Source organism: Perca fluviatilis, chromosome 1 (genome assembly GCF_010015445.1).
Source record: "Perca fluviatilis chromosome 1, GENO_Pfluv_1.0, whole genome shotgun sequence".
NCBI lineage: Eukaryota > Metazoa > Chordata > Actinopteri > Perciformes > Percidae > Perca > Perca fluviatilis.
The window spans coordinates 30,307,308-30,324,494 of record NC_053112.1 but is presented as its reverse complement, the minus strand read 5'-3'; the positions used below and the strand labels follow the sequence as shown (position 1 = coordinate 30,324,494).

Here is a 17,187-nt window from a genome sequence, read left to right as displayed (position 1 = left end):
TGGTGGCCCCCCTGCAGTAACTCTGGGGACCCCGTGCTGAAGATCCCTGCCTTACAGCATTGTTAGTACACCAAAAAAGGAGATATTTCATTTTGCATATGGGCTATGCATTAAGAAATATGTACTTCATTTAACAATATATTTCACAAAAACTGCACAGTGTGTCATCTTAAATGGTGAGATTGGCTAAATTTGGGGTCAGTTCTAAACTAAAATTACAGAAATTTGGGATTTGGGATGGGTACTGCTGCATAACAGGTATCGTCACCAAACATGCATTAATACCTCCTTATGAAAACCCATTGTATTTAACCATGTCTTACAGCAGACCACAAACGGAAATGCAATTTTCGAAAATTAGTTCAAAATCATATTTATAATAATTTCCTATTAAATTAGGACACATAATAAAGTATCAAGGTTGATAAAACAATTTGTGTGGTTTGGACCTGGTAAAGAGGGCCTCAGGTCTCAAGGACCACAAACAAATTAGCATTAGAAATAAGTATCCTCGACTAAGTCTTATATGTTGTATTTAATAATATCTTACAACGCCAACAAACCAAAACCAAAGCCAAAAACCAAACATGAATCATTTAGTCCTGATCGGTTTCATTTTTCACAGTTTGGATCTCTTCACCTCTTACCTCAGGCCCTGCAGGCCTGCACTGTCTCTTTTTAGTATCTTAACAGGCCTACCAAAAATCACCCCCTCCTGATTTCCCATATTCTTCAAATGTTATGATTAAAACCATGTCCAAGGTGAATGCTATAAAAGACACGACATAAAAATATATTTCAAGGCAATGACGTTGTTCCTAGCGTGGTTTTAGGTGCTGGATGAAGGTAGCATCATTTCAGATCGTGCCAGAGAAAACGTGGCGGATAATTCAATTAATGAAGTAGGCTACTGTAATTAAGTAGAACCGACACTCTCCACAGAGTAGGAAGGGAAACCAGCCAGAGTTTATACCTTGTATCACATTTTTCTTCTTCTAATTTTTATTTTATTTTTTAAATGAACGGTTTGGTTGTTCGGGTCTGCCTGTGTGAAATCCTTCTAATTAACTCTCTCTCTCAGCGCCGCGCGCGCGTGTCGGTGCCCGTATCCCTTGTGCGTGCGTGCGTGCGTGCGTGCTCGTGTAGCTGTATGTGTGGGCGCGTGTGGGAGAGCGCGCTTTCCGCTATACTCTGGAATGCCGCCAGTCTCGGCTCTTTTGAATCCACACTCTGCTTCCAAAAAAGCCTTTGATCTTTTCTTTTTTCTTTTTTTTTTTCGCTGTCTCCTTACCCGGAAGAGAACCCCTTCTCTCTCTCTCTCTCTCTCTCTCTCTCTCTCTCGCTCTCTCTCTCTCTCTCTCTCTCTCTCTCAGCTGGGATGAACGCACACGTGGAAATGTTGGCCCGGCTCCACACTCGGACCAAATTTAGTCATACAAAGGCTAGGGAGAGCGAGGGGGAGGAGGGTGGAAGGGGTGGAAGAGGGGGGGGAGGTGGTGGTGGTGGGGGAAACCGGGCGGGGGGAGTCGGGGATGAAAGAGCCAGCCGCCGCAAGATCAAAGGCAGCCGCGGCTCCGCCCCGCTAACCCCACCTCCGCGCTTTATAAAGATCTGCCTCCCCGTCCCAACTTTGATTCTCACGCAATCTCTCGCTGCTCAGACAGACACAGAAAGCACGCCACTTCCAATGTTTTCTTGTTTATTTTCTATTTCCTTTTCCTATATTTTCTCACGAAATATTCGAGTCTCAATAGATTCAAGTTCTTCTTTTGTTTTAATCAGTTTCCCATATGTTTGTTGCTGTGTGTGTGTGTGTGTGTGTGTGTGTGTGCACATAACAGAGTGGTGGTTCATCAGTCCCTAAACTGGGTTTTGATGTGTGTGCTAATGAAAAGATCTGATCAAATGGGTGTGTAAGACTTTGCTATATGCATTTATGCAATTGTGGGATTTTCTGGGTTATTTTGTTAGACCATTATATCACATTTTGTTTTCTCGCCACTTTGGCAACATATTTAGGCCTTAATACATCATTATTTTTGTTGGACAACAGTAGCATAATTATCACATTTGGACATATTGTTAGAAAACATGGAAAGCTCTAGAAAAAAAACCCAAGCTTGCCCCTGATATTGCCAATACAAAAAAATTTAAAGAGGTAGAATTTAAACAAACAAAAATACAGGCACACCCCTCTTTTCCAAAGTTGCTGAATATAGGCTTCACATATTTCATTAATAATTCATTTATATGACCCTTTTATAGGTTCGTGAAAATGTTCCAGATATAGCCTCCACCTGATTTTTACTCATGGAACAAGCCCTAAATATGTATATTTTTTTTCTTCTACTGTAGAAAACTAGCTTGTTAGGTTTTTTTTTTTTACAGACAATAACGCTATTGCAAATTCTTGCGTTTAGATTAAATTTCACCTCCTCTGCCTAGGCCAAACGAGCTTAAGCTCGTCTTGTTTCTCCTCTATTTCTATTATCATTTTTATTTATCATGATGCTTGTCAGCTATCTTGTCAGCCTCACCGCTTATTTCTCCCCTTTCTTCTTCTTCTTCTTCTTCCCCTCCTGTCTGCCCATTTGTTGTGAGCTGTGTATAAATCTCTCTCTCAGGAGGAGCGTCAATCGGTGCGGTGTCAATCAGAGCCTCGGCTTCCCTTTCATCTCTCCTTCCTCCCAATGACTGAAGAGAGAAACGGGAGGAGGAGGAGGAGGGAGCACAGCTACATTACCAACACACATACACACGGCGGTTACATTACACTGTGGAAGCACTGCGGGAGCAGTGGGAAAGTCGGTCCACGGCGTTTTTCCTCTCTACCTTCTGTTCTGATTGGGGTTTTTTTTTACGACTTTTGCTTTTATCCCTCCTGCGTTGAGGATGTACGTTGAGGCATGACATCGGCGTACAGTTTAGCTTGTTGTCTTGTCTGACGTTAAGTGTTAAAGCGGGTTTCTTCTAGTTGCACATCCATCAGTTTCCTTTTCACCTCCTGACGGTGTTTTGGTTTTGTTAGCCTACTTTTTTTGTTTATTTTTTGTCTTTTTTTTCTCTCCCCACTTTCAAGGACGACACAGCTTCTTCCCCTGGAACACCGAGGAAATATTATTTCTCACTTTTATAAATGCACTTTTTAAAAAAAAAATCATTTCCCACTGGACCATATCCGGCATCGGCTGTGTGCGTGTAACTGAAAAACTAGTGATGAGATTTTAACTCGTGGTTTGGCTTCCTTTTTTTTTTTTTTCCTCATGACATTGAGGCGTGCACCGGACTCTCAGTCTGAGCCTTTACATCTCAAGTTTTTCGGGTCTGAGTTTCAGTCCTTTTTAGCTTAAACAAAAAAAAAATAAAAAAGGGACGCCGACACCAGCCACACTCCTCCTGTTGCTTCAGTAAAAACACACCGGCAGCGTGTCTGCACGCCGCTTCTTCTCCGAGTGACTCCCGGTCGACCCTCCGGTTAACGAGAGGGACGTTCACCCACTCGGTTCGGGGGATTTTAGTGGGATTTCCCCTCCCTCTGTAGTTTCGGACAGTGCTGGGGCGCGCGTGTGTGTGTTGTCTTCACTTTTCTTGGTGAAACAAAAAAAAATATAATAAAAAGAAATATGCCACAGTTATCAGGCGGCGGCGGCGGCGGAGACCCGGAGCTTTGCGCCACAGACGAAATGATCCCGTTCAAAGACGAAGGAGACCCGCATAAGGAGCAGATCTTCGCCGAGCTCAGCCACTCGGAGGAAGAGGGAGACCTGGCAGACATCAAGTCATCTCTGGTCAACGAGTCAGAGAGCAGCCCCAACAGCCACGATGTGAGTAATGTTGTGTGTTGACTGATGTGGTGGTGAGTGATGAGGGAGAGAGGAAGGTGGGTATCAACTCTGAACTCCATCAGGGAGTTCAGAGGCAAACGGCCTGCATCAGGTCTGTAAACAAGAGTTGTTTAATCCTTTTAATCGTTAAAAGACCTGGTCAAAATCATTTCCTCCTGTGAAGACCCTGCACAGTTTTATACTGTAGCCTATGTTAAGCATTTTTTATCATAAAGATTTAATCTTGGATAAAAAAAAAAGGAACCAGCTGAGTTCAGGTGCATTCATAGCCTCCTCTGTTGTACTTTGATTTTTTCAAATGAATAGCTTTAGTAGTTGCACTCACAGACTGCAGGTGTACCAGCCTCACCTCCAGAAAACTCATCTACATTGTTACATCTTAGGCACCCAATAATCATCTTTTTTTTTTTTGGTAACATTATAGCCCTAAATGCACACTTGAATGTATGTGGCAGCTGTAGTTTATTCATTTGTAGTGAAATTTGGGAACAAAAAGAAATAGAAAAGATATTTTAAGATAAGAAAGAATTGGGGCCTTGTGTGCTGCTTGTGACAAGCAGGCTAATAGTCATGTCTGCAGGGCTACCTTCAGCAGCTGTCAACACCAGCACATGAATCTGTTTAGCACACATGGCTTAAAACCTATTGACAAACAAGATGACTCATTTATTTCAAAGGTCACATCTTAAAAAAATACAACCTAAATAAAAGGAAAATTTCCAACTACTTTGTCATCAGGATGATTATCTATTTCGAATGTTACTCTCATATTTCATTATTGTCGTATTCGTTTAATGGTGCCCAGTGCTTTGGGGTTGAGACAAATATTGAACACATTTACAGCTGCATTTGTTTTTGCCTGTTACTGATCAGATTAAAAGGAGGAATTAAGAGGCAAATCATAACATGCATATAAAATCTCAATGGAAGAATTATGAATGATGAATTTTTAATGTTTCTAAAATTATTACTCATGATTTATATTCTGTTGTTGTGCATGCCATTTTATCAGCACACATAAAGACACAGAGTACTCATGAAACGTCACAATTCAAATATGTTTTACATTTTTTCTGCATCCGTCCGTTTCTGCAGGCTGCAGCTTCCCCATCACAAAGTTAGTCGGCTGTTTTTGTCATTAACCGCAGTGTTAATGAAATTTTGGGCACATCCTGAACAAGACTGTACACATTCACCACCAAATGTCCTCGAGTGGCACGAGACAGAGGCTGAATGTTAATTAGGAATCCAGTGAAGTTCCCTCACTCAGCTTGTAGCCACCCTGAGGGGTCTGAACTCCAAAAAGAGGTCCTCTTCCCAATTCAGATTCAGAAAGAGAAAGCAAATGGATGTGCGAAAAGCAGGGAATATTTTTTTTTTTTTTGTAAAGCAAAAACTGTCTCCACCATTTTCTCTTTTTCATGGGATGATTTTATTTCACGTTGCAGATGCTTGTAATTTATAACACAAATACACTCCGTTTATTTGAATTCAGAAGAATGCTTGAACTGAGAGATGAAATTGAGAGTGGACCTATGGTATTGAAAACAAGTTAATTTGTAAGCTCCTTAAGGACATGAAGCTTAATTAAGTGGTTCTTTTGAAGCTTTGATGCAGGCTGCTCCATCACCTCTCTATAGGTGTGTGTGTGTGTGTGTGTGTGTGTGTGTGTGTGTGTGTGTTCTGCTTTGGTGACGAGCAAAAGGGACGGCATTTATTTGTCCCAGCATTTGTTCCCCAGTGTTTATGGGCGTCTGATGACCGTATCAAGCATGTGTGTGTGTAACTGCGTTTGAAGGCCCTCCTAATTGATTTACCATCATTTCATTTTATTTTCTACAGGGAGCTAGACAGTCCCAAATACAGCAAGATTCATATCATGAAAAACACAGAGACCATTCTGAAGACGGTAAGTGACACCGCCTTAAGCAAGAGCTCGTTAAATCAGCATGCTTTTATAGGACGGCCAGGATTCCATTTAGCTGCACTAAAAGCCCCAGATTTTCAGAATAATTCACTGCAGTTCGAGAAGTTGAGATTTTAAGGGGACGATGTGGAAAAATAAACAGTGCCACCTCGTTTTCTCCACGCAGAAGTGATCAGTCACACTCTTGCACTGTTGGTCCTCTCCTTATCAGAGCCCCTCTGTTTCTGCTGCTCTCAGACAGATAATCTCTGATCCAAGTCTAGTCAGGACATGCTCTACCTTCATGGACACAGCTACCTGATACCTACCTCACAGATGAGGGTGCCTGCAGAACCAAAGAATACTTGAATTAAAAGGAGGATGAATATGCACATTTCATGTTCATGATCATTATGGCACGTGTGGCACGAGCCTGCACGAGATAATTCAGAATCACATTTCTATTCCTTGTGTTTCTCATTATGCAATTACCCCAATAAACCATTTCCCCACATACATCAGCTCTCCGGTCGCATGCAACACGTTGCTGCCGCCCGGGGCTCTTTGCTCTCTGGGTATTGTAGTCTGACCCCACTGCTGCAGGTCATTATTAGGGCTTCGAGGAAGAGTGTGTCGCCTCTTTGTTCCCCTTTCACTCCTGAGTGGGATCCCCTCAAACCAGATACTAGCTTTCTTCACAACAAGATCCATGTTGCCATCAGGCTATATATCATTAACACTCCCAACCCCGCCCCCCCGCCCCCAGCCTTATCATGCAGCGCGCAGTTGAGTGGCAAGTGGCGCTGCATTGAGGCCTCTAGTATAAAGCTCCCCCTCCCAGGTCAAAGGCATAGAGGAACAGTTGGGGCGTCTCCTGTTTTGACACAGCCTGTATGTTCTTCTAATTGGTGCTAATTGGCACAGAGGGGCTCCATTGTTCCTCTGTAGAATACTACCCTCCCCTCCAAGACGGGAAGAAAGGGCACAAACAAAAGGCCGAGGCGAAATGGGGCACGGGTTAAATCCAATGACAGTGATATCATTACAGCATCAAAACAGGCAGGCAAACTTTGTGCTCAGCTTTGTCATTATTACTTTCCTGATTTATTGACTGAAGCTCAGTTAGAATGTTTGTTTGATTTGTAAGATTTGCGTTTAAAGCTCCAGTGTAGCGAGCTATCTAAGGAGTTTTGAGGTTGATGAATAAAAAAATGAGCCTTTCTTAAACATGCAGTAAATTGTAACATTTTAACTTTTTTATTATCAGGAAAACTCCAAGACCTGTACAGTAAAGGCCATCCGTACCAGGGCTACCCAGGCTACATCATGATGAGCAACATGAACGACTCCTACATGAACAATGGCTCCCTCTCGCCGCCCATGCCCAGAACGGTCAGTACCAACTTTCTGCTTTCTTTCTTTCTTTTTTTTTTTTTTTTTTTTAGTTTAACTCTTGACATGAAATGCTGTTGTTGTAACAATGTCAAAAACACTTTTTGAAGCCATTTGAGAGTCATAAAGTGAAAAAGGTATGAGCTAGGTATGGATTTTGTGTGGCATGGATATATAGTTAGAGAAATGACTCCAGAACCAATTTTATTTTGCCAGTATATTTGAGGCATTTTTTTTTTGGTGCATTTTTAAAGTTTGTTTTCTTTTACATTGTTAGAAGTTAAAAGGCCTGCAGAGATGTAACTTTTGTTGCACCTGCTCAGGTTAAACTGAAGTTCAGGAACTTTTTTTTTTTTCTCCAGATATCACAGTTCAAAACACAAACTGAAGTTAGGTGACACAAGTTGTTTGTAAACTCTGTCGTAGTAATGCCACATAATCTGGTACTGTAACATAGAGCAGACTGAGGAAGAAGAAGGAAAGCAACCTGTGGCTTTACCTGTCCACAGACTCTGCTGTGCTGTCTCACTTTTAACACCTTGCTTATGATGATGATCAGTTGTTTTCCATATTGATGCTAAATAAACAAAAAAGTAAATGTTAAAAATGGAACTCAAATTCTATTTTTAAGAATCACTTAAAATGGATTGCAATACAGCGCCTTAACATATAAACAAAATGTGCACCCATTTCTGGCTCTAGTTTTGATCGTTGATTTTGTTTGTTACCTAATAAAGTAGAAATCGCAAAAATATACTCTGAATACTCTGTAGTTTGGATTGTTGGTTAGGCAAAATAAGCAATTTTGAGATAACTGTGATATCTTGTTATATGTCCTTTTTAAAAATATTAGAGACTAATCAATAAAGAAAAATCTGATTAGACTGATAAGGAAATAGTCCTTAGTTGCTGCCCTACATGAGGTTAAAATTGTGAGCTAATATAGCACTGTTTTCATGACCTCTTTTTTTAGATAAAAATAGCATGTTTATAGCTTATCAAAGCTCTTGGGTCAAAATGCATGCAGCGTAATATATCAAATAAACATTAACTGTAATGTGAACTAAAACCGTTGCTTTTAGTTCACTATCCTACCAAAACATTCAGTTTGGAATATCAAGTTTTAATGAGAAAACCATCCCTGCAAAACTCATAAATCACAAAGTTGTTGGACAAACAACTTGAATTTAATGAAATTAATGAAATGATGAATGAATAAAAAGACAGCATTTCAGGTAAGATTACATTTGTTGACTTACAAACTAAAAAACTTAATTACCTCATAATATGATATATATAAATAAATAAATAAAACCAAAATATTCACTTCCAATGTGCGTAATGTTTGTGTTGTTGTGAGATATCTGTGCACAGTATTTACCTGCACTTCCCAGCATTGTTGACACCCGTCTCCTTGTGACTCTTGGAAAGTGAATGCCTGTCATACCACCAGAAGATTAACGTGAGATATACAGTATTTCTCATCTTGTTAAAATCTTAAGTGGTGCATGTCTACATGACCCAAGTAAGCCCTCTAATTAGCCCAGCATGACTGAGGAGGCCTAAAGGCAACACCACGTCTCTGAGGCTGCCCTGCAGAGGAGTTTATAGTACCGTCCAGGGGTGGCGTGTGTTGTTGCAGAAATCGTCCCTGTAATGGTATTAATTTCAGGCCAGCTGCAGGTCTCTCACTGGCGTCTTCCTGTGTCTGTCCCGTTTGCAAATTTCTCCTCTCAAGACAGACATGAAACGCAGGGCACACCAGCAGCTGTCCACCCTAATCCTGTTTTGTCCATGTCTCTGTATCACACTCGGGAAGACAACCAGCCTCAGTCTGGCTACGGTTTGGTACCTCCACACAGGAAACGCTCACACAAGCCCTGGGTTGTTTGTGCCTTTTGCAGTGCATACACGTTAGTTTCATCAGGTTAAAGTTGTGAAATGTGAGCTCTGCGTTATTATAAGAATCGGCTTTCAGAGGCAGATGTGATTGTCGGGGGCAGATGCCACATGCTGTGTGTAAAGGAACTTCATTCATTTGCAACTCTATCACGGGATGATGTTAAAATTACATTGCTTCCCCTCTGCCAAAGTTGCAGAGGGTGAAAGTATGTGACATTGAAAAGAAAATGTGATTACCTCATGATTTGCACTCTTCAGTTTACAAAATAAAGTGGTTTGTGAATTGTGAGGTGTGATGCTTTCCAAATCCTCTTTTTATGGCCTGTTTCCTGGTCAGTTTTATTGATTATTCTATCGTACGCACTAAAAAACTCGTAGAGGGTCTGAATGGAGACCAGCTGACTGTATGAGAGGAAATTACCCCTCACTGCAGATGAATAAGGCCAGGCAGTTAGGCAGCGTACTCGCTGCCAAAACTTTTAAAGCCCCGCTTTCATTTCACTTACCATGGCTGGTATTTTTTTTTTTTTTTTTTTTTTTTCACCCAATTTTCCACCTCACCCTGTCTTCAATAAAACGGTAGTCATTTCATATACGTTTCTCTCACTTATCCAATAAAAAGAGCCAAGGCTTGGTGGAAGGATCACGGAACATGAGTCTTCTGGCTTTCTCACTGATGTCAGCTTGCTGCCTCTGCTGCCGGCCACCGCAGCCACAGTATCTGCAGGCCTGGGATCGGTTTTCAACCGAGATCAAAGGCACATTCTCCCTTTCATTCTCTTCCATCCCCAGCCCCACCACCGCCCCCAATCCCAGTCGTTTAGATTGATTTCCATTGACCATGACATTCCTGCACATGCCGTCCAGTCATGATGGAGCTTTTGGGAGTAGCTGATTGTCAGCAGATTTTCCTCCACCACAAGAAGCTAAGATTTTGGTGTCAAGATGCCTAATGGTGTTCAGTTGCATATACACGTTGGCCACTTCAAAGAGTCAGTGGTGTGTATGAATACCCCCATGTTTATGTAAACCTATAGCTGTTTTAGGATGTGGAGTCTGCAGGGTATCCTGAGCAAAATGAGCAGTGAGTTCATCATCACGTGATGTGGATCCTTCTCTTGAAGGAGCAAACAGGGCTTTGTGTTTATTGTGCGTGATGCTTGGGACTAATGCCTAAGTAGCTTTATGTAATTGTCTTGCCTACATTTATACGTACACAAAAAAATAGGCTATTAGGAGAAATTAGGTTAAATCAGGAAATTGGCTGGTATATTTTAAGTGTATCAGTGATATATACAGATACTTTTTTTTTTTGGTCCGTGCATTTGGACTGATGACAGAGTGACAGGACAGACCCTGTACTGAGACTGTGCAGAGTTGTTCCTGATTGTGCTAATATGTATACATTTTAAAGATGGCTGTAGGAATCAGCTCCACTTATTTATTCAGTTATAGTCACACTTGAGATTGAATCATTATAGGACTCGGCAGCTTTAAATCCTGTCATTTAAGTAGACAGAAGACTGATCATCTTGTGTGTCATCTGGATCGCGGTTTGGCGTTTCTCTCTCACGTCGTTTTCAGACGCATCAGTGAAGTGACTTACATGGAATGATTCACAGTTCCGCTGTTATAACCTTTGGGTGTGTGAAAATAGGACAGATTATGAATATAGGGAAGGGCTGTTTTCTCTCTGGCCTGTTGTGTCTTTGTGAATATTTGTATTGACAATTGAAACATTTTGGTCCGAATGATCATAATGCCCCATAATGGTATTGATGATAATGGTTGCCAAGTATAAATCTTCAAAGCATTTAGGATGTCATCACTCCAGGCTTGATGTGTGGAGGAAGAGAAGTCCACTGCTTCTAAGGGGTTTTGTCTCATCTTTCAAAGAAGTTGTCCTGCAGCCTCCTCAACTCAAGTGAGGATTTGAAAATGACAGTTTCTAAATAAAGATCTACACCACATGATGGACAGTACTTATTTTTAAATGACCTAAAATCTATTCTCAGATTCTGTTGCTTTTGTCACATACACGCTTACCCCTTTTTGTTAAAATCACAAAAGCTCCTGTTTTACATGCTCCTCTATGGGTTAAAAGAAACCATGCATCCTCTAAGCTCATGACATCTTACCTAAACCCTTTGAATGAACTCATAAATGCATGGTAGACGAGATAAAGACACAACCGCTTGTTCTTAGTTCTGAAATGTTGATAGTGCAGCGATAGTATAAGGTTTTTCACCTGACTGTGAAGATGTGTTGGCAATCTCCAGCTGTGTTGGAACAGTGTTATGGTCTTGAGCAACAGCTTGAGGAGAGGAACGGATAGAATCCCTTTTTTTATTTTTTATTTTTTAGCTGCTGTGGTGGTGGGGTGTGGTAGTTAAGAGAGCTCCCTCTCCTTTTGCTGTTCACTCTTTTTTTTCCCTTTGGACCTTCAATTGCAGATCCTCATAGCGAGAAAGAGGGGGTGTGGAGGGGGTGCAGCGCTGTACTTTCCTTTGATGTAGTGGGAACGTGACGGATCTGCTAGCCAGTGTCTCGCAGCGTGGAATCACTAACCCAGGCTTACCTAACGGGATTTGGTAGGACCGCTCTGGTGTCCCTCAGTGCCATGTGTGTCCTGAGCTCATGCCCCCAGCACTACCGTGGAAGATCCCTGTTAAAGAGAACACTGCATTTACCAGCAGCCTTCATGTCCACACATAATGTTCTAGATGGCAGCTCATGGCACCATGTGTAGTTTTTCCAAGTCTCACTATAGGGTGGACATGCTGTGTGAAGTTTACCAGAGCTAAATGCAGCATTTTGTCTTTAAGTAGCTTGTCTCCATATGATAATGCAGCTGTCAACTCGTGCTCTATAAACAGTACTGTCTATATGTGTATTTGAGTCTAAAAAAAATAATAATAATAATGAAAATATAGCAACTGTCAAAAGACAGAAGTATAATTGCCTCATTTAATTCTGTATATACCAAATCGGCACATGTCAAAGAGTCACGCTGGCGTTGATGTCATCTGCTGTGCAGCTCTATCAAACGGCAAACTGTACGTGTGCACATGAAGGACAGCAGCAGGGACCTCCCACAGAAGAAACACTTGGCGTCTCAGACTCTTTGTAGTGCCGCTGGGTCGTGGTGTTTTATAAACAGCACCATTAACGCCAAGGTTTCTTCACGTCCTCCGCTGTATGGTGATGCTGGTTGACACATTTACTCCATATGCACGGCGCTAACGACGCCATGTGGTTGCAATCACCTTATCAGAGTGTTTCATCTTGTTAAATGGAGCTCAGCAGAGTGGTTGTCTACCAGGACTAAGAGATTGTTGTCTAAGATGAGAACCCAAAATAAGATAATCAAGGTTTAACTTTGTGGTGGTTTTATTTTTCTTGATAGTGTGAGTGCATGCAGATAGATTTTTGAGTTTACAAAGATTTGACGTTTCTATATGCTTATACTAAAAAAAAAAAAAACGATAAAACCATGCACTTGTATTTTTTTATTTGTGTTCCTGAACTATTATCTGTGCTATTCTAACACATTAAAACTGACACGCCCTTTTTAAGGCAGTGTAATTACATTTAAAATAAGAGCAAGCAGCAGATATAATCAGAAACTTCCTGACGTAAAAAAACATACATCTTATGCGTGTGAGAAAAGCAATCGCGAGTGTCATGAGCATCACATGCAGGCGCACACTTAACCCCTGTTGATGTTTATTTTGGGCGTGTGTTATGGCTCAAAGCGAAGCACTCATAGATGATGGTGATACTTTCTTCGCTCCCCATCCTCCCACTGAATTGGATGGAGCTTAACCAATCAAGCAGTGCTGCCTGGAGCCAGCCAGTCAGGCTTCCATGGGCAGACTGCCGCTCAAGCCCACAACACCTGCTCAGAGAACTTCACTCTTCACCAGCAGCCTGCCACTGATCTCCAGGGGTCAGTGGAGGGCCTCGCCAAGGTTGTCCCTTATGCCCAATTCTGTTTGAATGGCCTGGGTGTGGACTTCCTGTAAGGGTGGATCTGAAATGGAGACTAGAGGGGTGTGTGTAAATGTGTTCAGTGTTTTTGTCAATTTGTTGTACAACCGACTGTGCTTAGTTAAATGGGACAGTGGGTGAAGTGGTTGTCTCTTCTCTCTTTTTTTTTTGGGGCTTTACAATGGATTTATAGTTGTCGTCGGTTACATAAAAAATATGTTAAAAATGCCCCAACAGCACAAGTTTCATTGACCCGGGTCAGTCTTTAGGCCGTGATTGAAGCTTGACAGTAGTCCCTCAAAGCTGATCACAGTACCTCACTGTTCCCTGATACAGTCATAAAATGAGTAAAAACATGAATAGCTTTATTGACTTCATCCTGACAGCTTGTAGGTCTATATAGAGGCGAGCAGTGTTCCAGCTAGTAAACTGCAGCACGGGGAACAATAGGACCACAGGAGTGAAACATGGGTGCAAATCCTGCCGGCTGTGTCCAGACTTCAGAGAAGCTCAAACAGCCCTCACTTTGTCCAGCTAAGAAATAAGGCTATGATCAATGGCTGCTCTGTTTTGTATGAAGTTGGTCAGTCTCTGGCGCTTTCTTTCCCTCCCTCACTTCTCTTTGCTGTTTCATATTTTTCAGAAGCTCATTATTTCTTTCTGCTATGGGTGTGAGTGCTAAAGAGGCTCACATGCAATGTGTATCTGACAGCGCTGAAATATTAATGGTCCCCAGTGTAGGAGGTTGGTATAGGGCCTGCATAGTTGCATTACAAAGGGTGCCTTCTCGCCACCAGGCTTTATTAGCAGAGCTGTTAAACGAATGGATGGATATAGCATTTTTTTCATGCCTCCTTTTGTGTCCAGCACCAGAACACTTTCTTTTCGTCGAACAATTTGCAACACGTACACTAAACGGGTATTCGTTTGGGAGAGAGAGACACACACACACACACACACACACACACACACACACTGAAGTGTAAGAGCTGCACTGCACTGTTGAGCTTTCTGTGGGAGGACAAAGAGGAGGGCTTTGCTATCAGTTCATTTTGTGTGGTCTCGGCCATAAAAAACACGCTGTTCTTTGACTGTGAAAAAAGCCTGTCTTTAATTTTTGGGAAACCCATAAAAGTTTGTCGCTCCTTTCATATCGGCTGCAGAATTGAAAACAAATGCTACATTCTCCCCTCCTCTCCTTTGAACTGGCCAATTATGGAGTTGTGAAAATAAAAATCAGTCTGTAGATCTCTTTACCCTCTTTCTTTTCTTTCCTTCCTTCTCTTCCCCCCCCTTCTCTCTCTCTCTCTCTTTCTTTCTTCCTCACTCACTTTTTTTCCTCCTCCCCCCCCCCCTTGTTTTTGAAGAAACCGAGGGGGATCACTGATGTCAAAGTCAAAACCAAGAGCATTAAGAAAACTGGCGAAATGCAATACAGCTGCAATCCGACATGACGCTAGAAAATAGGGCTGAGGAGCAGAAAGCCTCTCTCCCGTATTCCCAGGGCGCGCAACTGCTCCCGGCCTTGGCTTTGATCTCTTCAAAGCCTCCTGCCTCCTACTAGATGGAGAGTCTTGGCTGCCGCTCGTGAGCGCTGGAGAGAGGCAGGGAGGGAGGTGGGGGGGTGTTTTTCGGGGTGGAGCCGTCGTCTTTTCCTTTCCTGGGCTGAAATCAATCACGGTGCCGAGGCAATTATGTGTAATGCAACCCCAGCCAGATTAGTGACTCTTGTTACCTGAGCGACCGGAGCTCTGTAATCTGTGAGACACACCGGCCTCCCCAGCACAGAAGTAGCCAGGAACAGGCGAGGGCACTCGGGGTAAAGGAGGGGAGAGGGAGAGGTGCTGAAAAGCAGGCTGCCATGCTGCTGTCCAGCAGAGCAGAAAATCAGAGTACAATGGAGTGATTACACTTGCAGATGTAGCCATATTTATGATGAGGTGGATAGAGAGAGCAGAAAGAATGACGAGTGCTGATTGCCATGGAGCTTGCTAGTTAGTGTGCTAACGAGCCGGGTCTCTTTTGTGTTAAAACATGTGCCTAATGTCACCTCCACTGCGCTTCCAGCCCTCCCCCACCATCTCCCGCCCCGTCCTCCCTCTAGTGTCATATCTCTATCCCTCATGCCCTCCACAGTCGGCTCCGAAATGCAAGCTTGGCCAAGGCTCCTGCCCCAGGCGCCCAATTTACTATGGCTGGAGAAAAATTCAGTGGCCCCAAGTCACAGAGGAAAACAGCAGAGCTGAATGCTGCTCTTTCCCTGCTGCTGCAGTTTGTCTGATCTGTGCAACTGTTTCAGTGTCTTAACACGCAGCAGTGTAACAATTTACACCCTTTTTTTTATGTGGCTTACTGAGGAGATTTATCCCAATTATGTTTGCTTCTAGTTTAGGCAAATCTAGAACGTGGTAGGAGTTTGATGCTCATGACTAATACCACCTAGCGTATGTTCTAAGATTATTTATTTGTATGACTTTTTTTTTTTAAGCCTATGATAATTTCATGTGGGTTTTTTAGAAACAATTAAGTGGAGGTTTGGTAGAGGGCAGAGGAAAAAGTTCACCTTCACATTATTGGTATTTACTTGGAAATATATGATTGCCTTGTCTTTTATTCTCCCCCTGCGCTCTGTAAGAGCTAATGTCACAGGGATGAGAACAAGGCTTTTTTTTTTTTTTCCCTCAGCAGTCACTTGATGCAGGATGATGAAACCCACAAAGATATCTAGCAAGAATGTGTTTGTTCATCTGATGAGCTCGCCTTGTGCTCCATGTTTCTTTTGATCATCGGATTGCTCGGTCGGGTGATTGAAGGCACTTGTTTTCCTCGTAGGATGTACACATTGAATAAATTAGATACACCGTCCTGTAATAATCGAATGTAGATGATCAGGACCTTGATGCCTGCGATGGTTTTAACAAGGCGGGCTGACAGGCAAGGGGAGCTGACTCTAAAAATATAAAGGTCACGCTGAATGGATTATGTGGCATCAATGGAGCCACCGTCCAGCTCAGCAGGAGCCCTTAAATCCACTAGCAGCCATAACCCCTCGGCTCAGGGGCCAGGTGACGCTTTTCATGTCCTCCAATGGAGAGACATCACAGAGGCATCCTCTACTTTGAGCTGCCGGTCATCAAACAATGCATCAAAACATCAAATCAATCCACCCCCACTGGATCTCTCTTTTGAAATGAAAGATAGGGGGGATGGAAGTGCCCACCACGCCCCCCGCACCCCACCTCTACATTTTCATTTCTCCCATTGCAAACATTTACACTTCTTCCATACTGAAGCAATGATATGGGGAAAAGGTTGTGCTTGACTATTGTTTTGAAACGTTCAACAAATCAAATGTGATTACAAATCTGCTCAGGGCCAGTTTTATGTGGGTCCACCTTATGAAAAGGTGAAAACGGCTTATTACAGTCTCTGGGATTGCAACTCCAGGATCACTATAGCCAACACTACTATGGTAGATATTGGTACTTTAAGCCCTACTTCTTAAATTCTGCTGCCCGTGATTGCAAAGATGTGTGTGTGTGAACATGATTGTACACAACTTGAACAGAACTTAACACAAACTTGCCAAAAGGTGACGCAGTAAAGGAAAGATTTTAATTTGATCATCCACACATTGGCTGTAGAAACCTCTAGCAATTATCTGAATGGCTCAAGTCATTATCCCCACATCTTACTTGCATTGGTTTGTTTAGATCAATCTGTTTTATTTACAAGTAAAGAAGATATATGGATATACATTCATGGTTGCCACTTACTTCAGCCTACTTTTAGTTTTATATTTTCTACAAATAACCTAATCATTCATAATTCTTTCCCAGAGCCAAACATTATATATTGTCAATGCTTGATTCATCTGACCAATTTTCCCAAACCCAAAGATATCCAGCTCGGCTCATTCAATCTAACATTGCTTTCTTAATAGACAAATTAGATAATATTAAAAGCAGTCCATTATGAATAAATCCAGTTAAGAGCTGAATTACAACCACGGTGTGTTCATTGTATGGCGTATCATTCTTTTTTTTTTTTGTAGCATCAGGTGCATGAGTGTGCCCTGTAATGTTGCTGTAACCATATGCCCTCAGCCTAAGGATCCCCTTTTGTGCTCCAGAAATTCACTATTACCATTTC

General features: G+C 42.2%; 1 protein-coding gene across 7 annotated transcripts in view; it reads left to right on the top strand.

Annotated features, from left to right (window-relative positions):
* The first annotated feature begins 3,531 nt into the window (after nucleotides 1-3,531).
* Nucleotides 3,532-17,187, top strand: part of lef1 (lymphoid enhancer-binding factor 1) — a 42,437-nt gene continuing 28,781 nt past the window's right edge. For all 7 annotated transcript variants that reach the window (XM_039808716.1, XM_039808679.1, XM_039808707.1 and 4 more), the window contains exons 1-3: nucleotides 3,532-3,824; nucleotides 5,688-5,754; nucleotides 7,019-7,143. In XM_039808716.1, coding sequence (XP_039664650.1) covers nucleotides 3,624-3,824; nucleotides 5,688-5,754; nucleotides 7,019-7,143 — 393 coding nt within the window. In that variant the 5' untranslated portion in view covers nucleotides 3,532-3,623. The remainder of the gene's footprint in view (nucleotides 3,825-5,687; nucleotides 5,755-7,018; nucleotides 7,144-17,187) is intronic.